This window comes from Crocuta crocuta, unplaced genomic scaffold, assembly GCF_008692635.1.
Source record: "Crocuta crocuta isolate KB4526 unplaced genomic scaffold, BGI_CrCroc_1.0 scaffold41, whole genome shotgun sequence".
NCBI lineage: Eukaryota > Metazoa > Chordata > Mammalia > Carnivora > Hyaenidae > Crocuta > Crocuta crocuta.
This window is the reverse complement of record NW_027529428.1, coordinates 16,963,075-16,986,140: the sequence shown is the minus strand read 5'-3', so window position 1 is coordinate 16,986,140 and position 23,066 is coordinate 16,963,075. Positions and strand designations below refer to the sequence as shown.

The 23,066-nt window shown below is 48.3% G+C and overlaps 1 protein-coding gene across 1 annotated transcript in view; it reads left to right on the top strand.

Annotated features, from left to right (window-relative positions):
• ERMP1 (endoplasmic reticulum metallopeptidase 1) overlaps positions 1-23,066 on the top strand; it is a 47,998-nt gene that overhangs the window by 6,242 nt on the left and 18,690 nt on the right. The window contains exons 2-8 of the mRNA XM_077759305.1: positions 1,072-1,373; positions 5,427-5,554; positions 6,156-6,261; positions 16,886-17,032; positions 17,666-17,758; positions 19,575-19,787; positions 20,660-20,880. Coding sequence (XP_077615431.1) covers positions 1,072-1,373; positions 5,427-5,554; positions 6,156-6,261; positions 16,886-17,032; positions 17,666-17,758; positions 19,575-19,787; positions 20,660-20,880 — 1,210 coding nt within the window. The remainder of the gene's footprint in view (positions 1-1,071; positions 1,374-5,426; positions 5,555-6,155; positions 6,262-16,885; positions 17,033-17,665; positions 17,759-19,574; positions 19,788-20,659; positions 20,881-23,066) is intronic.

The window sequence follows — 23,066 nt, the reverse complement described above, 5'->3', positions numbered from 1 at the left end:
CGTTCTGCGCCCCTGGGCGCGTGGAGGGGTGGCGGTCGTCCGCATCTTCCGGAGTAACTTCCACTTTTCAGCAGCCTTCCTGCGTTCCGTGCGAAATGGGGAGTGAGAGAGGTGGATCTAGACCGGTTGATGAATTCGGATTGGGTGGGGCGGTGGTAATGGGGATATCTCCGTGCTCTTAACTGCCGGAGGGGCTCGGCCCTCACCCCTGTGGGCGTGGGGGCCTCTCCTGCAGGACTGCGCCTTCGAAATTCTGCCGTTTCACGGGTCTCAGGGCCCCTGGAGCTTGTCCTTGGGCCCCTGGTGTGTAAGATTTGGTGGTTTTCCTTGTTTTTATTCTGAATTCAAGGAAAGAGACCTTTGAGCACGCTGGGAAAGGTGATTAAGTCAAAGGTATTGTAACCCTAAGTAGGTCAAAGCTCCTCAGATCACAAGTTAATGGAGTTCTCAGCAGCCACTGCGTTTTTAAAACTTTGGAATACAAAGTGCTGGAAGCTCATTAAAGACTTTCTGGGACACACCTCCCCCACTCCCTTTTTGCCCACTTGGAATGCAGTGAAAAGACAACACGCTCTTTTTTTTTGTTTGTTTTAGGGGTAGGGTTGGCTTGGGCCTGAGTTGAAGTTATTAGGGCCGGTGTGCACACTACCGAGCGGGCTGAGTCCATTGTCAACAATCGGAAGTTTTTCTTTGCTTGACCTTGCTCTTTGGCGTCTGCTACTCAGAGTCAGGGGCTCTCCAGAGCGTGGCTCCGGGAGGCGGGAGTCTGTCTGTCCAGCCTTCAGCATCCACGTGGTTTAGGTGGAATCCCTAGTCTTCGATCCCAGGATAGGAGGAGTTTGGGAGTGGGCCTGGTGGGGAGGAACTCACAGAAGGCGTGATGAGCAGATGGAACTTTAGAAGGGATTTTTCACAGGGTACCTGAAATAATAAAAGTCAGCCTTCTATGTGAGAGGTCAGAGAACCGGTTTTTGCTGGCTGGGGGAGGGGCAATGGGAAGAGTTGCCCCATGTTAAGCATTCATTTCAAGCCTGGCGAGCCTAGTCATTGTCTTCTTTCGGTTCCTTCTAGGGATTATCTTGAACACATCACATCTGTTGGCCCCAGGACTACAGGAAGTCCAGAAAATGAGATTCTGACGGTCCATTATCTCTTGGAACAGATTAAACTGATTGAAGTTCAAAGCAGCAGCCTTCACAGGATTTCAGTAGATGTCCAACGGCCCACTGGCTCCTTTAGCATCGACTTCCTGGGGGGCTTTACAAGCTACTATGACAACATCACCAATGTGGTGGTAAAGCTGGAGCCCAGGGACGGGGCCCAGCACGCTGTCCTGGCGAACTGTCATTTTGACTCCGTGGCCAACTCCCCGGGTACGTACCTTACTTTTAGTCATTTTGGAGTTGGACTTCAGTGTGCCCGGAGAGCTTTTTCACCCCAAGCTGCTTGGGCAGTTGGAGGGCACCATTTTGGGGGGTTTTATTTGCTTATTTCTTTGACAAGCCGCCTTTTTCATCGTGATGGAATTGAAGGTAATTAGAATAGTAAGATCCACACCCTCACTATTCTCTCAAGTGCTTTCTTTCTTTCTTTGTTGGACGTTAGGGCCAGCAGCCCAGTGACAGGGCAGGGAGTGTGTCCGCAGGTCGCCGCTGCCTTGGCAGTGTGCCAGTGTGTGTCCCTGAGCCCTGGCGGTAGGTTCTGCTGCGTCAGGTGTTTACTCAGCTACCTGTCCTAGGAGGCTGTGGGCATTTGGGATGAAGGAATAGGCTTCACCTTTGCGGGAGGCTGGGTTCGGAGGACAGCTCCCCTCGCAGCGTGTGTCGCCCTGGAAAGTGAGGATTTGGAGCCACTGGAGATGTCATACTTTTAGAAGAGCTCATTGTTCCACAAATCTTTCTCTGAAAAGACTTTGGCAAAATGGAATACTTGATGTTCAGGACAGTGCCTGACACAAAATATTTGTAGAGTGAAGGGGAGCTCCCTAACTTGAAGTTCCAGCTTTAAGATTCACGAGAGCAGTGTTTCCAGGAGCTAGATTTGAAGAAGGGATGAATGGAAGATAGTAGCATTTTGCAATGGAATCCTGGCACGGATAGAGGGGCTGAGATGGTGTCTGGCTCCGTCCAGTTCAACCCTGTCTTTTGTCAAAGGAATAAACTTAGCTGGTCACCACTAATCAGAGACCGAGGTGGCACCAGATGCAGGGGTTCCGGCCAGTCGGTACTTTGAGCTACATTTGAGAGGAAGGAGAGTATAGTTAATGTTCCTTTTGGCAAAATACCTAACCTCTTCTCTGCCCCGTTTCTGCCTTGCAGAATGGAGATTAATTCCTATTAATCGTTACTTCACTGTAATGTTTCTGGATTGCTTGAACGGATAGCAGGCTCACGCAAACATCCAGATACAAAAGATAAAACAAAAGACACAAAAGTTATACATACAAAAGACAAAATTTGTTTGCTCGACGACATGATTGACATTAGGGTATCTTTAATCAGAAAGCTTGCCAACTGCGCATAGAAGGTAACATGTTTTTTCGAGTATCCGTGTACAGACATCTGCCTTATCGAGTCAGAAATACATTTGTGCGTGCTGGGGAGGCCAGGAGCCCTTCGTGCCTGTTTCAGAGAGGCTGTAAAATAAGGGTTGCTCCGTGCCCGCTGTTAGAATGCTTAAACTCCTGGGTGGGACAGATTAACACCAGGGCATAAAAGAAAGATATGTTTGCAGGTATCAGAAACACAGTGCCAGTTGCTATAAATCACATACATGGGGTCCAGGAATGAAAGAATGGCTATTTTGTGGGTCATTGGAACCCAGTTTTAATTAAAATTGTATAAGAATACTTAGCCAGCAATCTCCAGGAAATTTCTGTCCATTGCAAATTTAAAAATAAAAATCGTGGAAAAGCAGAGTCGTAACATCGACTGTTGCCTACAGTGGTAGATGTCACCTGTATCCTTTCAGTGGATGAACTAAGGGGAATGGGGAATTTTTCCACCTGTTTCTTCTCACCAGCGTATCTGGAACTTAGGAACTGATACCAATTCGGAGTAAAGTTACCCGCAGAAAGGCCTTAAGTATCTGTTTGGGTCTGCTGCCTGGTTCCAGGTTGTTGGTAGAAGAGACATGGAGTTATTTTAGTGGTGGTTTCAAGTTCAGGGTTAATTCTAATGGAAAAGCACATTGGCAAACCACCCGGCCCTTCTAGATACCGCCCTCTCACTTGCCTTCGCTTTCTTAAAGGTCTTTAACCCTCGTCTGGCCGTGTTCTCAGATGCCAGAACCATTCAGATAAAGGAAGATAAGTGGACAGTTTAACTTTTCATCAGCCCTGTGTATATTTCTTTCAATTTCTTGTTCTCTTACTTTGAATACAGATTTTATCGTTTGCTGTTTGCATGAAAGCAACTTAGTGTCAAAGTGAAAAACCATTAATCTCATTTGGTTGTGGGGATGTGTTAACTTTTTACTAATAGCTACCGTATACTTTCTACTTGATGGTAATTAGATAATTATTACTTTGATTCCCTTTGATTAAAATACAACCTGGTGATCACCACCAAGACCAGAATAGCTAATGAGTAGTTTCGCCCTGAGTAGGATTGGGGTCTGGAATTTCACAGCGCCAGAACGAGCATTTTAGCTGCCTGCAGAGCCTTTCGTAAATTTGTAAAGATGAGAAGGAACAATTGACAGTGGCTTGGACCACGTTTTCTTGTAATCCTCTCAACACACCTCAGAGAAATATTACTGGCCCTGCCCTCCCGACTGACTAGGCAAGTGCAGGGGGAATAACGGCTAGAATTTACCTCCCAAGTCTTTCTTGCTCTGAAACCCACGCTAAACTCTGTCACTTCCTGCCTCCCTTCGCTCCCTGCCTCCCAGTGTGCAAACCCAGGAAGGCACCTGCCCGGGTTATTGCTGTGCCTACGTACTTACTTACTCTGTCAACTTTCTGTTATGGAAAATTTCAAACATGTGCAAAACCAGAATTGTTTAACCTGAGCATACCCGCCCCCAACTTCAGATGTCCAGGCTTGTTTCTTGCCCGCAACTCTGCAACCCCTGAGTGTTTCGAAGCAGATCTCAGCCGTACTAAGTCCTCTGTGTCTCGGTCTGCTCTCACCCAAGGATAAGGATTCTGTTTGGACACGCTCATAGTACCATGAATTACCTTGCCTGAAAAAAAAAAAACTTCCCAGTGATTCCTCAAAGTCCTCAGATGTCTAGTCTGTTCCTTTAACTACCTCATATAGAGCTTTTAAAAAATCAGGGTATTAAAGTCACCTTTATAATCTTGTTTAATTAATACATGAAGTTTCCGAGTCCAGAAGAGGGAAGTGCTTTGGTGAGGTCCTCTGCTTTCTCAGCGCTGGGACCAGGGAGGCTGTTCAGGTCATTGGTCTCCTCTCCTGGGTCTTCCCAGCTTTGATGGCATCTCTGCTTTTTCATCCGTAATCCCCTTCATCACATGATCATCACAGAGTTACATCAGCCAGACCGCACTCCCTGTGGACGCGGAGTGATGTGCGGCCTTGTGATGCCGGCAGGAAGAGAAGCAGGGAGGGCTGGGGGTGGGGGCGGGAGGTGATGCAGGAAGCCGGAGCCCCAGCCGTGAGAAGACTGCAGAGGACGTGCAGTGAGGACGGAGCGTGGACCAGATTGCCTGGGCTTGACCAGAGAGCAATTTTTCAGTATTAACCGCGGTCCTTCCTGGCTGATGGTTCAGCAGCTAGGACACTGCTAGGCAGAGTTCTAGACGAGTCAGCAGGCGAACCGGGCGAGGACCCCGTCCTCATGAAGTGAGGCAGCGCTGGCTGGCGCACTTGTGCCTCTGGCCTTGTAGCCACTGTGGTGCTTGCTTGCTTTTATTTAAGTGTCATCTTTATATTTGAGAGAGCACGTGCAAGTGGGGAAGGAAGAGAAAGGGACAGAAGATCTGAAGCAGGCTTTGTGCTGACGGCAACGAGCCCGATGAGGGGCTTGAACTCACCGTGAGGTCGTGACTTGGGCCAGAGTCAGACACTTAACCCACTGAGCCACGCAGGTGCCCTGTGGTNATTCCCACCAGCAGTGTGGGAGGGTGCCCGTTTCTCCTGTGGTGCTTTTTTGATGAGAAAACCCCATTCCTAGTCATGATGGTTCATACTATAAAAGTTTTAAAATCTGAGAGGCACGGCGCCTGGGTGGCTCAGTGGGTTGCGTGTCCAACTCTTGATTTCAGCTCAGGTCTTGATCCTAGGGTCATGGGATCGAGCCCTGCTTTGGCTCCTCGTTGATTGTGGGAACTGTTTAAGATTCTCTCTCTCTCCCCACCTCTGTCCCTCTCCCTTGTTCTTGTGCTCTCTCTCTAAAATAAAAAAATTAAAGAAAACCAAAACTCCAATCTGAGAAGCAAAATCTCCCTTTCTGATTTACAGGTGCCAGCGACGACGCCGTGAGCTGTTCGGTGATGCTGGAGGTGCTCCGCGCCCTGTCGGCATCTCCGGAAGCCCTGCATCACGCTGTCATATTTCTCTTCAACGGTGCCGAGGAGAATGTCTTACAAGTGAGAGGTTACTCTTTTAAATACTAGACCTGAGTAATAACGGGAACGATCACGAAGGCTCACTTAGGCATTTCGAGTATGCTTTTGAGTAGGCTCATTAACGATATGCAAAAGAAATACTGTCTGTGGAGTTCTGTGAAGTGTCCGCGGCCACTGCGCACACACGTTCAGTACTCAGACTCAGGTGGTGCTGTCCGTGTTTGATTCATAAAAGGGCTTTGTGACGGCGTAATTAAGCACGTCGGGTGATCTGTGGCCCCGGAGTGTCCGCGATGGTCTGAGGCAGGCACACAGCATGGGAGCTGTCCCTTCTCTTCTCCTCTCTTGCTTTGCCCCGCCTCCCACTTACGGGGGGCCTCGTTTGGCACCCCTCGCGGAGATGAGGCTGCCTTCTGCGAGGGTGACTTTCCGCTGCGCGAGCTGCACGCAGCCAGTGTGCATGGAGAAGCGGATGGGTGTCCCGAGGTCCTGCCGCTGACAGAAAGGATCGTTTTCCGAGTCTTCCCCTTATCAGCAGAGATGTTCTGTCTTTAAGCAAAAGAAGGACCTTGATAATTTAAGATTGTTTAACCTACGTCTGTTTTATTTCCCTCTTATTCAGGCCAGTCATGGTTTCATAACACAGCACCCTTGGGCCGGCCTGATTCGTGCCTTTATTAACCTGGAGGCCGCGGGCGTGGGAGGGAAAGAGCTCGTGTTCCAAACAGGTACGTGAGGCTGTGCTTTACATCTTAACGCGGGGGCATCCTATACTTGAGTGCAGTTCATGCATTTGTAAACATGGAGGTTCTTCAAATGTAAGTAATCTCTCTAATGAAATGAACGTTCTTTTTAGAGCATGAGGTAGTCTCTGTTGCTGTTGGGGTTTTTAACACGGTGATGTAAATAGCAGCTAAGACGCTGTGCTAATTACATGGCAAGTGTGTCCAAAGCATCGTAGGTATGTTATGTCACTTAATCCTCAGAGCAGCGTGAGGGAGGAGTGCTGTCATTACCGTCATTTTGCAGATGAGAAAACCAGGCGGGGGTCGTTTCAGCCTGCCCGGGGCTCACAGTTGGGAACAGGCACAGCGGGACTGGACCCGGTGGCCCGGCCTGCGATCTTACCGCCAACATAGGTGGTGGACTTGCCTTTATCCACTGTGGGTGACTATGACATAAGTAATATTAAGTGGCAGTCATTTCATGAATTGAAATGAGGAAAAGGGTTATCTTTGAGTTGAATGTCACAGAATTCAGTAATGCTTTAGCCAGAGAAATGTTTTTCATTTCTAAAGGACAGCAAGGTTGTAGATTATAAGGATAACATCCGTTAAGTTAGTATCATTTTTTTTTTTTTTTTTTTTTTTTTTTGAAAGAGGGAGAGAATCCCAGCAGGCTCCACACTTCCCAGCACAGAGCCCAATGCAGGGCTCGAACTCACAAACTGAGATCATGGCCTGAGCTAGAGTCAAGAGTCAGACGCTTGACTGACTGAGCCACCCAGGCACCCCTGTCATCTTTCTTAACAGAATTCAAAGCTCTGGGCTTCCTAAAGTCTGATCTGGGAAGTTTCATGCCATTTTCCCACTGTGTTAGGAATTTGGATAGTGCATTTTAGCCAGACAAATGCATTTGGTAGGCGTTTTATAATGAGGGGCCTGAGATGGGCCAGGGGAAAAGTGAGTATGCGGATGGAGAACTTGTTTTTTAGTGCCCTCTACACAGGAGGTATTGGTTGAGATGTGCTACGTGCTAAGTATGTCTTTATATATAAGCTAAACAGAACTATATTTTAATAATCTCCAATCAGTTATTTTAGGCTTTCACTGTTTAAAGTGGATGTATGTTTTAGGTCAGCTAACCTCTGAGAATCTCAAGGTCATGAGATGAGGAGCAATGTGCTCCTTTCTTTCTAACTCACAGACCTTCCTGTTTGCTGTAACGCCTCACTGAACTACTGAGAGGAAGCTGGTCCTAGTATCTGCAGGGCTCAGTCGATGCTACGCTACTATCCGGGCCCCTCTAGTTCTTGGGGTCGGTCAGGATGGGAGCATTATTTGATGTAACAACCACCAGATCAAAAAACAGCAAGAGAAGATTCCATACACAAAGCTGACATCATGTCTGTCCTCCAGTGAAAATGTCAGGGCCCCGCACGGGCAGGAGTGTGTCTTTGTATGCTTCCCCCCCGGAAGCGTGCCCTGCGTCAGGCGCTCGGCCCTTAGCCCGCACGCTGCCCCTGTACTCCCGGGACCCTAAGCAGCCAGTCTTCAGGTTTGGTCCGTACTGTTCCTGAGTGTATCTGTGCGTCTGTATAAAAATATGTTTTATCCGTACGCAGTCCAGAGAGGGTAAAACACATCTACCAAGGGCGAGGTAGATCTGAGCAGAGTTCCTTCCTTCATTTCCATGTATTGAGTACTCAGTTTTGCTGGGTGTGACTGGCCTCTAGTCTGTGTTCTTTTCACTGAATGTAGATAGTTTTACGTAAACATTGCACAATTGTGTACATTTTTGATATAATTGTATTATCTGGAAAGATTTAAACAGACTGTAGTCAGAGAGTCACTGCCAGCTGGGGAGTGTCGCCTGCTGGAGCCGGGGTGGGTTTCACCGGAGCAGAGGGCGGGGCTAAGTGCACATCCGCGCCCTCCGTCTGAATTTAGAACCAGAATTGTCATCACTGCTTTACTTCTACTCCTTAGAGTCTTGTGTACGGGTTAGGTTTCTGCATTGCATATGATGACTTGAATAATAAAGGCACAGAACAGCCTTGTGACCAATTACCAGTATGCAGTTGCCGCTTCAGCAGCGCAGGGGTTGGGGGCCCTGGCCTCCTGTGTGGTCAGAATCTGCGTGTAACTCTGGACTCCCCAGAAGCTAACGAGGGTAGTTCTCCCGTAGACCGGAAGCCTGACTGCTCACAGTCGGCTAAGCCCCCCTCCCTGTGTTGTGTGTACCGTATGCTACAGTCTCACAGTGAAGTGAGCTGGAGAAAATGTGGTGCAGAAAACAGGAAAGTACATGGACAGCATCGTACATGTTTATTGAAAACACCCGCACACGAGCAGCTGGCCCAGCCCAGGGCCGTGTTGTTGGAGGGCTGACTGTCGGTACAGCGTCAATACCTCACTCGTGCGGGAGTGAGATCCTCACACTTGAAAAGGAATGTGTTCCGGAGGGGCCTCCTGCAGGGGGTTTGGAGAGCAGAGTGTGTCCCTCCGTCCCCGGGTTTCTGGGCCGCGCTTCCCTCGAGGGTCGGCGGCTGACCCTGGTGGCTGCCGCATGTGCCTGCCGGCCTTCCGGGCGCGGACGCCCGGAGCCGTTGTCCCTGTGTCACCTGCAGCTGCTGCCCACGGGAGGCGGGGACGGCTTGCTTCCACCTTTGACCGGAAGAGGGGAAGGCCGCCGGGGTTCGCGTCCTGCGGGGCGCCTTCAGCCGGCACAGGCCCTGTCCCCGAAGCTCCTTGCTTAAGGCGGTGTGCTGCCTCGTCCCTCAGACGGAGTCTTTCCTGGACTGGAATAGTCCTTACTACCTCATTTTTTTAAAGGGCCGGAATGCATGAAAGAATGGCTAAGCTTATCAGACTAGTGATTTCTATCATGACTCCGTAAGGCTGACTTCATAATTTTGAAGGTGTTACAAAATAATAGGTTAAACCAGTTAATATCTGTCTCCTGTGAGAAATTCAGATACTGCCGACCTCGAGTAGCAGAAAGCCCAAAAACCAGGGGGTCACTGACTCCTTTTTTTCTCCGGCAAACAGTACCCTGCCCCTGTGGCTCTACCCCCGGATACCCAGTAATTCACACACTTGCGGTAAAATTCCATGGTTTCTGTCTGTGCACAGAGTTGAGCACTCATCACTGCAAGCCACTTTAGAATCTCCTCCTTGCCCCGAAGAGAGACCCCGTGCTCGCTCAGTCTGGCTTCTCTCAGTGCGTGTGCTATCTTCTAATGTTCATGCGTGTTGTAGCGCGTGGGGGTACTTCATTCCTTCTTACAGCCGAGTCACGTTCCACTGTATGGAAATAGTGGCTTTTGGTGATCCATTTGTCAGTTGGTGGGTAGCTGCATTGATTTTAGGCCACCACGAACAATGCTGCTGTGAACATTTGTTTGTAAGTCTGTGTGCAGGACACGCATCTTCCTTTCTTCTGGGGGATGCCCAGGGATGGAATTCCCGGGTCATCTGGTGAATTTATGTTTAAGTTTTTGACGAAACTGCCCAACAAAGTAGTTAGGCTTTTATTTCAGAAGAAATATCAATTCAAATAATGATAAGAATTTTAAAAATTTTATTTATTGGGAATTTTTTGAATTTTAGATTTGCAAAAAGTAAGTAGACTGCTAGCGCCCAGTGCTGATGAACGTAGAGGGGGCGGTTGCATACGGAGCTGGTGGAAGTGTAGATGGACGTGGTTTGCGGCACTTTAGCCATGGGTACCGTTTGAAAAATGTGCAGATGTTTCCAGTCGTAGGACTTGATGGTGTAGAAGTACATGCATGTGGAGACACACAGATCGAGTCCTGCAGAGTCTTCTCGGCTGCTAAGAAGACTAAAGAATTGAGAACCCCTTCCGGGCCCACGCCTAGGAGACTGCTTGTATTAGTGGTGACCTAAACAGTTTTCCCACCTCCATCGTTAATTTTCCCTCCCTGTGAGATCGTTTCCGTCGGCACACGACGTGCCTTTCCTCTCTCCTTAAGGAAACCTTTGGACTTCCTTCACCCACGCTGCTGCTCACTTCTCTGTTCCCGTCTGTTGCAAACTGCCTCACGAGTGGGATTGCTTATCCTGCTGGGCCTGGGAACACTCAGCATGGACTCTAGTCGGACAACCCACGTTCAGACCCCCCGGATCACACACCCGTGGCGAGCAGCCTTGAACAAGGTCACACAAGTGCCCTGTGCTTTAGTCCCTCACCTGTAAAGTCGGTGACTCTTGATGACTCTCAAGAGTCATCAGCACCACGTGAAATCCTCAGCTCTGGTATCTCTCGTCTAAGGGGGCTCCCTTTGCCTTGTTTGTACTTTGGGGTGTTTCTTACCCAGGACCTGACTGACTTGCCCGTCTGGCTTCCTTTTTATACCAGAACTTGACCCGTCAGCCTCAGCAGGTGATCAGTGAGAGGCTGGAGCTGGGCTGGAGCTCTCTAAGGGGATGAAGGCCGAGTAGCAGATACTTAAAACTAAATTTCTTTCCTACTGATGGGTCTTACATTTTTTACAAGTATTTAAAAAATTTTTTTTTCAACATTTATTCATTTTTGAGAGACAGAGACAGAGCACGAGTGGGGTTGGGGAAGGGAGAGAGGGAGACACAGACTCTGAAGCAGGCTCCAGACTCTGGGCTGTCAGCACAAAGCGAGACGCGGGGCTCGAACTCACAAACTGAGAGATCATGACCTGAGCCAAAGTCAGACATTTAATCAACTGAGCCCCCCAGGCGCCCCTGTGTATGCACACTTCTGAGTAGAATTAACGAGTCATCACATGTGCAACTGCTCGGCTTTGCTAGGTAACTGCCATACCTAGATGTGAAACTCTTAAATAAAATATTAGTAAACTGAATCCAGCAATGTGTGCGTGTGTGTGTGTGTGTGTGTGTGTGTTGTGTGCGCGCGCTTGCTTGTGTGTGTATACATTATGTTTTCCAATGGAGTTGAGCTTATTCCAAGAATACGGATGGTTTTTTTCCCCCTGAAGTTCCAGGTGTTCAGAACAATTCAGTATTTGTATATATTGCAAAATGATCACCCCAATAAATCCAGTTAACATTTATCATCGTAGTTGCAGGGGTTTTTCCTGAGATGAGAACTTTTAAGATCTACTCTCCTACAGCAACTCCAAACCAATACCGTATCATTCCCTGTAGTCCCCTGCTGTACGTGCCGTCCCCAGGACTTATTTCTTAACTGCAAGTTCGTACCTTTCCATCACCTTCACCCATGTCAGCCATCCCCAGCCCCCACTTCTGGCAGCTGTCAGTCTGTTCTTTGTATCTATGAATTTGGGTTTTTGTTTTGTTCAGATTTCACATATAAGTGAGATCATATGATGCTTATTTTTCTGTATGACTTATTTTGCACAATGCCCTCCAGGTCTATCCATTTTGTTGCAAATGGCAAGATTTCCTTCCTTTGTATGGCTGAGTACTATTCCGTTGCACACATATCCCACGTTTTCTTTATCCATTCGTTCATCGATGGACACTTGGGTTATTTCCATATCCTGACTACTGTAGATACCGCTGCAGTGTCCATGGGGATCCACACTGTTTTCCAGAGTGGCTCTTCCAGTTTACATTCCCACCGGCAGTGCACCAGGGTCCCCTTTTCTCCACCTCCTTGCCGGCGCTTGTTAGATCTTGTCTTTTTGGTGAAAGCCATTCTAACAGGTGTGTAGTGATAATTCATGGTTTTGATTTCCACTTCACTGATGATTAGTGACAGTAAGACCCTTTTCGTGTATCTATTGGCTATCTGGATGTCTTATTTGGAAAAATATCTCTTCAGATTTTCTGCCTACTTTTTAATTGGATTTTTTTTTTTTTGCTATTAAGTTGAGTGAGTACTTTATGTATTTTGGATATCAACCCTTTATCAAGATATAAGATGTGCAAATATTTTATCCCATTCTGCAGATTGCCTTTTAATTTTGTTGATGGTTTTCCTTTGCTGTGAAGAAACTTTTTAGCTTGATATATTCCCATTTAACTTTTGTTATCTTTGCTTTTGGTGTGGAAATGCAAAAAATCATTGCTAAGACCAATGTCAGAGAACTTACTAAACCCACATAGGGGTTTTTTTGGTTTTGTTTTGAGAGAGAGAGGGACAGAGTGCAAGCATTGGAGGGGCAGAGAGAGAGGGAGACAGAATTTGAAGCAGGCTCCAGGCTCTTGAGCACAGATCATTTTTTATGTGACCTGAGCCAAAGATCATGACCTGAGCCAAAGTTGGACGCTTAACTGACTGAGCCATCCAGGAGCCCCTAGTCTTGGGTTTTATGCTGAAATCTTTAATCCAGATTGAGTTAATTTTTGAGCATGATGACATAGAGTGGTCAAATTTCATTCTTTTGCCTGTGGCTGTCCAGTTTTCCCAACACCATTTATTGAAGAGATTGTTCCTTCCTACTGTATGTTCTTGGCTCCTTTCACAGGAACATGTATGTGTGGATTTATTTCTGGGCTCTTTGTTCCATCGAAGTGTATCTGTTTTATGCCAGTGCCATACTATTTTGATTACTGTAGTTTTGTAGTGTAGTTTGAAACCAGAAGTATGGAGCCTCCAGGATTGTTGTTGTTAAGATTGTCTTGGCCATTCATGGTCTTTCTGCTTCCATACAGATTTTAGAATTGTTCTATTTCTGTGAAAAATACCTTTGGAAGTTTGATAGGGATTGCATTGAATCTGCATATTGTTCTGGGCATTAGGGACATTTTAGCAGTATTAGTCCTTCTAGCCCCTGAACATGGACTGTCATCTTTCCTTTTATTTGTGGAAATAAATAATCTTCACTTTTTCTTATCAGTGTCTGAAGACTGACTTAGGTGGATAGGTCTTTAACCTCCTTGGTTAAGTTTATTCCTAGGTATTTTATTATATTTGTTGCAATTATAAATGCGATTATTTCCTTAATTTCTCTTTCTGACACTTTGTCATTAGTATAGAGAAATGTAACTGATTATTGTATGTAGAGATTTTATATCCTGCAACTTTAGTGAATGGTTAAATGAAGATGGGTTAGTATTTGAAAATCAATCTATTTCACCAGCATAAAGGAGAAAAACCATCATCTTAGTAGATCAACAATATGTCCCTTCGTAACAGTACATTTATGACGTTCATAAAATATGATGTTGAAATAAAACTGTTACTTAATAGATATTTTCTAGTTTTTTAATTGTTTCAGTAATGACCTAGTTTTTTTTCCCTTATTTATTTTGAGAGAGAGAGAACACAAGCAGGGGAGGGGCAGAGAGAGAGAGGAACAGAACACCAAGCAGGCTCCCTGCTGTCAGTGCAGAGCCTGATGCGGGACTTGAACTCCTGAACCCCAAGATCATGACCTGAGCCAAAACCAGGAGTTAGACACCTAACTGAGCCACTCAGGCACCCCTCTTTGTTTTCTTAAAAATCAGAGTTCCAATCCAGGATCAAATAGCATTTGATTGTCATGTTTTATTTTTAGCTGTATCACAGTGATTCTATAACACACACATCACAAATACAGAGGTGTAAAGCTTAGTCATGGTGAGGTGCATACCTCTAAGCCCCAGGTGACAGGGGAAGCTGGGCTCCGTCACACCCTCCCAGTGGCTCTCACCTGCCTCTTCTCAGACACAGCACCTGCCTTCTCTCCCCAGAGTGGCCGTTATCGTCTTGCTATTCAGGATATTCTCTTTTCTAGTTTAGCTTTGCCTGTTTTTCAGTATGGTTTTCATAATATTTAAGATTTTTTAAATGTTTATTTTTGCGAGAGAGAGAGCATGCACACGCATGCACGAGTGAGGGGCAGAGAGAGGGAGGGAGACACAGAATCCGAAGCCAGATCCAGGCTCTGAGCTGTCAGCACAGAGGCCAACACGGGGCTCTAACCCACGAAGCGTGAGATCATGAGCTGAGCCGAAGTCAGACACTCCACCGACAGAGCCACCCAGGCGCCCCTTCATAGTATTCTGCTAATTTGGTTATTAACGTCTGATTGTAGTAGTAACGGTAGTTTAACATGGTAAGATTTGATCACCTAGGTTTCCTCACCTTTGTTTTCCCTTCCTCCTTTCCCGTCTATGCCCTCTGTGCACCGTTGGGAGGTGGGCCCTGTCTGGGCACTGATGATGGTGACTTCTGGTCGTTTGTTGATGGTATTTGCCAGGTTTTTCTGCCTTGAGAAGTTACTCTTTTCCCCTTTGTAATAGGCCCTCCGAGACTGTACCTGCCTTGTTTCTCATGAGCTTCCGATCTGGTTTCAGCAACCTGGAGATTCTTGCTCCAAAGCATTTTCACTCTGACGTTAGCCAGGTATTAAGAGTTTTGGCTCTATCATTTCGTCCAGAGCTACTAGTTGGAATTCTCAAAGACTTTTCTCTTTTCCCTTGTTAGTGTATTTATTTCCGTGTTTCATGTGTTTTTATTTTACGGATGATCTGTACTGTTGCTGTGATCTTAACGCATGGATGGTCTCCAGTGAGGCCTGCGGTAGCTCCTCCCCGTGCAGCCTGCGTCCCCGAGGTGCTTCCTGGACACTGGCTCGCTTCTTGGCACAAGGTGTTCTGACTACTGTTCTTTCCTAGCTCCGGGGCTGGGGTTAGCCCTTCCCTAAGCAGACCTGCTCCCTTCAGTGGGTCATGGTATTCAGAAGCAGAGATCCTGCTGGGTGGTAGAGTAGTTCTGGTTTTAATTTTTTTTTTTTTTTTTTTAGGGACTTCCATACTGTTTTCCACAGAAACAGCATGGATAGAACAGAGTATATTATGCTAAGCGAAATAAGTCAGTCAGAGAAAGACAAATATCATATGATTTCACTCATGTGGAATTTGAGAAACAAAACAGGTGAATATAGGGGATGGGAAGGAAAAATAAGATAGAAGTGGAGACAAACCATAAGAGACTCTTAAATACAGAGAACAAACCGAGGGCGCTGGAAGGGAGGTGGGTGGCCGATGGGCATTAAGGAGGGCACTTGTGGGGATGAGCACATGTAAGTGATGAATCACTGGGTTGTATGTTAACTAACTAGAATTTAAATAAATACTGATGTCAAAAAAGATAAAAAGCAAAGGTCTTAGTGCTAGGTATGTTTTTTTCCTTTGTATTTATCCTATTCGGGGTTTGTAGAGCTTTTTGAATTCATAGCTTGATGTTTTCTGTGACTTTTAGAAAATTATTGGCTGTAATTTCTTCAAAACATTGCTTCTGCTCCATTCTGTATTCTCTTTTTCTGGAACTAACTGTGCCCCATATGTCTCTTACGTACATTTCCATAGTTTCCATCCTTTTTTTTTTTTTCCCCTATGCTCTAATTCTGTTGCTCTATAATCCTTTCTTCTGTTGTGTTTAACCTGGTAGTAAACCATGTATTGAAATTCTCAACATCAGTTTTTATAGGGTTTCCATTTGACTCCTTTTTTTTTTGATAGATTGCACTTGTAAAATTCTTGGTGTGTTTCTGAACATATTCATCATAGTTATTTTAAAATCCATGTCTGGTGACTGGTATCTGGGTCACCTGGGCGTTCGGTTCTGTAGCGCTACTCCACCCTGTCGCCACCTTTTATGGTCATTTTTTTCAATAGGAAAGCAATTTGATTATTTGTTTATAAAGTTAAAACATGTTGATATTCTTAGATTCCCAAAATACGATGACTTGATGTGCTTACCGGAGTCACCTTTTGCTAAATTTTGTTGGAACAAACAATCTCTGAATCTCAGTGGATTACAACAGCAGAGGCTTATTTCTTGCTCATTACATTTTGGTTCCTGAGTAACTGTGGTTACATACGTTGCATGTTTTGTTCCATGTGTCCTTCCTTGTGGGACCTGGACTGAAGGAGAAGCCCAGTCAGGGACGTATTGATCTCATGGCCAAAGTCCACAGGCGGGAGGGACTGTGTGATGGCCCCTGTGCGTCTTCTTGGTTGAGGGTCGTTTCTCGGCTCACAGTCTGTTGGCCAAAGCAGTTGCTGAGGCCGCACCTACGGGGAACAGGGTGCAGCCTGGACGTGCTCCTTCCGCGGGAGGCGTGATGAGTCACGTGGGAGGGAGCAGAGCGCAGCTGCAAACAGCAGCGCGGTTTATCTCACTGTCCCAAAGACAAATCTCCCACGTTTGAAAAAGTCTTATGTGCATAAAGATGTTAATGCAGAATTATGAATAATGATAACAAATATGAACAGTAATAATACAGAATTTAGGGTATTTTCAGTGAAAAGTTTAGATGCTAAAATGATCATTTTATACCTAGCAGCTTAGGAGAACATGTTCAGTATGTTAAATGAAAGTGCAGTGGATGCAGCTGTGTACACGGCAAGGCGTTTGTAAGACGACTGAAGATAGAAAAATCACAGTAGTTGTCGCAGGATGATGGAATGTTGGGTAGTTTCTCATTTGTAAACTTAAACTTTTTTAGTGCTGTTATTTTATAATTAAAAATAATTCTGTTTTCTGAAAGGTGATTTCTCATTGTAAAAGTTGTACACACCTACCAGAGAAGTGTTAGAAAGTACAGAAAAAAAGATGAAAGAGCAGAGTCTGGACCTGTCTCCCCAGACGACCGCAGGACCGTTTTGGGTGTGTTGAAAGTCACCACGTTACCTTGTGCCGTGGCCTCGCCTGTCCTTGTAGGTCCTGAAAACCCGTGGCTGGTCCAGGCGTACGTTTCCGCCGCCAAACACCCGTTTGCGTCAGTGGTGGCCCAGGAGGTTTTTCAGAGTGGAATCATCCCTTCGGACACGGACTTCCGCATCTACAGGGACTTCGGGAACATTCCAGGTATTTGTTGTGGGCTGTGGGGTGACGGCCAGTTAACCAGAAGCAAGTTTTGTGTTTCGCAAGTTTGTGAGTAAACGGCTTTTTCTGAGAGCGTGTTTTCTATGTGCGAGCTGTGTATTCTGGACTGGAACTGATTTGCTGGTAATTTTCTTCTCTCTTAAACTCTGGTCTATTTAAATGCTTGCCTTTCCCGGAACACGTCGTATTGCCCAACGCTGCGGCCGAGCGGGGCGGCTGCTCAGCACTTCACTGCCCTGGCACTTCCGCTGTGCCCCTTCTGGCTCTGCCCGTTCCCCTGGCGGCTCCTGCAGCTGCTGGGAAGCCGGAGCGCGGCTGGGCCTAGCAGGGGCCGCGACGGCACGGGCTCTGTGTGCCCAAGCCTTGCTGTGTGACTTCAGTGTCTCCCAGTGTGCGTACTCCCTGGCCAGTATGTACCACGGCTCGGATTCTGTAAGAACTTGCAAGGGAACTTCTATCGTTCACTCATAAGTGTGACAAAGCAGTCACAGCACTTCTTTGACGTTTTGTCTTTTTGGAATTTGGTACATTAAACAGATAGGCCTAAAGAAAGGTTGATCTTTAAAGCAAACTAACATTTTGGGTTTTTTGTTGTTGTTTTCCTGTGTGTCTTAGGCATTGACTTGGCTTTTATTGAGAATGGGTACATTTATCACACCAAGTATGACACGGCGGACAGAATTCTAACAGATTCCATTCAGAGAGCAGGTTGGTATTCAGATGTAAACTTGTGATCTGTGTGAGGATGGAGTGTGAGGGCTGACCCGCAAACCTGTAAATATCCCGGGAGCTGTGCGTCAGGGGGGCGTGTGTGTGGTGTGCATGAGCAGGTGGGGCTTCAGAGTCAGAGATGAGGGCCCAAATGTTAGCTTGAAGTCTAGATTAGCAACGAAGAACATAAGACCATTGATGGTGAGGCCCTGGAAGGAGAGTGGGCCCAGGGTTACCCGTGGGATTGCTGAGTGATGGGCGTGTAGCCAGAATGGAAGCCATGCATTGGAGGAGGCACAGGCACGTGTTTGGGCAGTTTGCCCAGGTGTAGAAAAGTTACATCAGTCCAGGTCAGGTGTGGGGGCAGGTGAGTGGGTTCTAGAACAAGTGTCCGGACAACACGGGGCAAGGGAGTTCACCTACTTTCCACAGAGCTCTGGAGTAGTCAGGGCAGGGGCGGCTGATGACGAACCTCAAATTCACGAGTTGGTAGGATTTGGCCTCGTGTGGAGAGAGGACACTCCGAGCAAGAGCATAGTGTGAGTCAGGTGTGTGTGTGTGTGTGTGTGTGTGTGTGTGTGTGTGGACTGTTGCGGACTAGAGTGGCAGACTGCAGTCTGAACGGAAGCCCTGTAAGAGCCACCCGGTTAGAAGGAAAGGACGGGTCAGGTGGCCGGCAGCAGAGACGGCTGCCCGGGGAAGGATGGTGCCATTGGCCATGATAGGGACGTGGGAAAGTGACCTGACCCAGAGCAGTCGCGGGGGGAGGAGACTGTGAACTCTGTCACGTGTAGACGGGGCCCTGTGGACCAGCCAGGGGCAGTACCCTGTGGCGGGGAGCTCTTGGCAGAACTGGGAACTTGGGTGTGGGCATGAAGGACTTGGAGGAAACCACAAACTCGTGGAGAACGGGAACGGTTTGCGGAACAGAGGACTCAACCTGAGCTCTCGGGGAAAGCGTATTTGAAGGCAGATGGAGAAGCCAGTGACAGAAATGCCACGATAAGACAGTGTGGCGTCCGAGTGGACGGCAGAGAAAGTCAGGGGTGGGACGAGCGTTAGGGGGACCGCCAGTCAGGCTCAGCCCCCTCTCCCCGCTCCTGTGTTCCGTTCCGACTCCTGCCCCGTTGGTGAGTGAGCACAGTCACCTCTGGCGAGCCCGGTGCCACCCAGGGCTCCTCGTTCAGGACTTGATTGGTTCTGTACGCGGAGCTTCCCTCGGAGTTGGGGTCCCCGCAGCTCTCGCCGCGCGTGCAGGCGCCGGTCGTGCTTCCGCGGTGGCGGGCCGCACAGAGGTGCTCGATGTGGGCGCGTTTACGCGGAAGTGCCTCCCTGACCGCTCAGACTCCACGGGGCGCCCGGACTTGTCTTCACCAAGTTGTCAAATTGAGATAGAATTGACACTCGCTAGTAAGGCGTGTGTGATTCCTCGTTGGGTGCGTGTGAGCCTCCTGACAGGCTCTTTGTCTCTTGGGTCAACACCGAATTTCTGGTAACCAGAGCAGTGGCTGCCCCCCGAGATAAGGCCGAGATAAGGTTGAGTGCACAGACTGAGGAGCCGTGTTTGGGTTTGGTGACAGCAAGGGAAGAATAGCTGTGGGACAAGGGAGAGATGAAGGCCAGGTGGCCGAGCTTCTGAGCGGAGAGGAGACCGTGGAGGACGGGCCTTACCTGAGAAGTTTTGGAAGACAGGCGCGGGCGAGAGATGGAGACGGTGGAAAAGTGCCGCCGCTCGCGTTCTGTCTCGGCGCTGCCTTGCTCAGACATCACGCGGCGTATTCAACTTCATTATCTTTCTTTTCTTTACTGATAGGTGACAACATCTTAGCCGTTCTTAAATATCTAGCTACATCTGATATGTTGCCTTCTTCTTCAAAGTATCGCCATGGAAACATGGTCTTCTTTGACGTGCTTGGCCTGTGTGTCATCGCCTACCCCTCTCGTGTCGGCTCCATAATTAACTACATGGTGGTAATGGCGGTAGTGCTGTACTTGGGCAAGAAACTGTTGCAGCCCAAACACAAGAGTAAGTATTTTCCTCTACAGCTGCGACACTGGCCTGGGTGTAAGAATTCGCCTGAAGGTTTTGTAGTCCGTTTGCCTGTATTTTTTCAAGAAGCGTAAAATCTTAAAAATAACATTTGATTTATACTGGAAGACGGTCCTAAATGACTATCAGATGAATGTGCCCATTACAGTTTGGGTCTTGGGGAAGCAGGAGGTTTTTATGTACTTAATGCACAGAAGCATCACAGAGGAGCTGTTGCAAAGTGGTTCGTACACATGGACTGTGAGTGAAAGCTCTCATTAAAAAGTCTTGTCCACACCTCACACGGGGCGTGAGTGCCCTGTTGTGAAGTCTGACTCTAGTGCTCCTGCTTAAATTAGTTTCCTTCTGCTTGGAACGTTTCATTGTCGCAGCGGGTCTAGGCTGTAACGAGATAAGCCATGCAGCCGCGCCTTACCCCGGTTACGTGGCCGGGTACCCCTCCTGCTCCGGCGTTAGCTTCCCAGCAGGCTTCGTGGGGAACTTGGCCTTCCTTTCCGGCTGCTGTTTCCATACACGGAGCATCACAAAGCTGACGAAGATGAAAGCGCCCTGCTCTCCTGCTCAGGAGTGTGTCCGAGCTGCTCCTGACGACCTCTGTCTCCAGGTCCTTAGTGCCCAGACTCTCCGTAAACGTTACTTGGATGTTAATCGTCAGTAACCTTCCCTGTTCAGGCTTTTAAAACACATCACCCCCAGGGCATTTCAGTACCTTCCAGTACTTTCTATTACTTTCCAGTTACAGTGCTGGGTTATTTGTTTTGTTTTGATGTTTGCCCTTTTAACTCTACTGACTGCTCTGAGATTGATTTGGTAAAGGTGGTGACACCCCCTCTGTGTCCTGTGTCCAGCTGGTACCTACACGAAGGATTTCCTCTGCGGGCTCGGCATCACTCTGGTGAGCTGGTTCACCAGCCTGGTCACCGTTCTCATCATAGCCGTGTTCATCTCTCTCATCGGACGGTCCCTCTCGTGGTATAACCACTTCTACGTGTCCGTCTGTCTGTACGGAACTGCAGCCGCAGCCAAAATCATCCTCATCCACACCCTCGCAAAACGATTTTACTACATGGTAAGTGTTAGGCATGTTCATTGATTTCTTTTTGCTGCCGTCAGGGATTGGAGACAGACTCCAGGGGGCTTCATGTATTTGGCCTGTGGAGCTGTCAGAAATTGTTTGGCGTGATTAGGAAACCGGCTCCCCGAGCTGTGTTGGTTCTGGAAGGCTGCCGCTTCGGAGGGTTTTGTTGTGGGCTTCCGGTGCCGTTACCAAGCTGCAGGGTATTTGGGTGGTGTTGACAGGGAGGCCGAATCTGCTTCAATGTGTCCCTGTGCGCTTGGGTCCCACAGCCCTCCCTGGGCTCGCCCGTTCCTCGTGTGAGCAGCTCCGTCCTCCGTTGGGCCACGAGGGAGCACAGGGCCTGTGCTCGGACGCGTGGCGCCGACGACACGCAGGAAGCATGTGGCCCTGAGGCTGCACTTGGAGTTTCTCTTCCATTTCCTTCACTTTGTTTTTTCTTTTAGCCCGTGTGTTAATGCAGATTCTGACAGCATGCAGATGTGCTGGGCGGGGGGCACCTCCGAAGGAAAAAAGAGGGAAGGGTGACAGGGTTCCAGAATGATTATATGGCCACATTGTTATGGTTTCCGCTGTTAACAGGACTCCGTGAATTACAGTGGGGGAGCGACCCGTGGTTTCTGAAGATTTTCTGAGGGACTTAAAGGGAAAAATCTATCCGCTCCCATGTTCTCCAGACTGCCAGTGGGCACTGGTGTTTTCAGTCCGCCCTGCCAGGATTAGGGCACAGACGCAGAACAGGACACTCCGGTGTCTCTCCACAAAGACGTCTTTGGTGCTAGACCATGGATGAACCTTGCTCTCCGTTTCAGTTGACGTTAGGCTGTGGTCTGAGGACGCCTTCCATGCCGACCTTCAAGAGAGGCCCTTTGAAGCTGGCCATTTGTATGGATGAACTAACACTTGTGTCTTAGTGGCTTTTGTGTCCGAGAGGATTGTGCTGTGGAGCTCAAGTTCACATGCTTATTCTTAGTGCAGTGGTGTTTTACCTGCGTGTGGGGGTCGTTAACGTGGCAAGGGGGCCGGAGACAGAAATGCTTATGAGTAAAGTTCCACTTACTTTGACTAATTTCAATTGTCTGATCATGAGCCTTGGGGCTGAAAGCACAGTGGAAAAGACAATGTGTTTATTTCACAGATATTCTCCGAGCAGCCCGGTGGGCCTGGCCGTGCGCGATGGCCTCGTGGGAAGAGATTCATAAGGACGGGTCTCTTTCTTGGAGGAGCTCACGGTTTGATTTGGGGAGCGGGGGAGACCCGTGGTCGCGGTACCTTGGGATGAGGTGAAAGAATGGCCTGTTGGGCCGTAGCAGTACGGGGCCGGGACGGACGGGTCAGTTTGTGGAGGTCAGGAAGGCTTTGCGAACGAGGTGGTGATGTGGGAACCGACTGGGTGTCGGAGCAGGAGCGGAAGCGTGGCAGATGGTGGTCAGGTGGGAGCGCCCAGGATGCATATGGGACACAGTCACCATCAGGAAGTTCAGTGTGCTGGAGACGAAGTGGTGGCCCAGTACCTGGGACAGCAGGCCCGCGTGAAGCTGAAGATGAGTGAGGCTGCCAGGAACGTTTCCTAAGCAGGATCTCGGGGAGGGCGCCTGCGGCTGTGACAGTGCAGAGATTGATGGCAGCGGGCAGGGGGGCAGGGATCAGAGGTGGGAGGGGGAGATGGACGTGAGCGACGGCTCTTTGATCTTTGGGTACAGTTACATTCTGTGGGCGGTACTCGGCTGCAGCAGAAAGACGGTGCCTCTGCACAGGGCTTTGTACGTCTAAGTGTGCAGCAGCGATAGCCTTTCGTTCCCGAGCGGGTTTGTCAAAGGAACTTGAGCATCTTTCGAAAACACGTGACTGAGCTGTTTTGAGCTCTCGAAGTAACCCACGTGCCTTGGGTTATTCCATTTTGGGATTTTTGCACTGAAATGATAACTTCCATGGTTATGTTAATGGAATCTCTGGTGCAGACGCTGAGAGATGTGAATGGCAGCTTCCTTCTGAGGAGCTCGGGGTGCCGCTCGGGCCTCCTCAGACTTCAAAGCCCAGATATACAATGAAATTTCTGAACGTGAAGGCCCCCAGAAATCAGGGTGGGGGCCGAGCTGCACCACAAGACCAGGTAGAGGAGGAAGAGACCCGGGAGCTCAGCCAAACCCCAGATGGCCAGGTCCCTGAAGGGCCCGCAG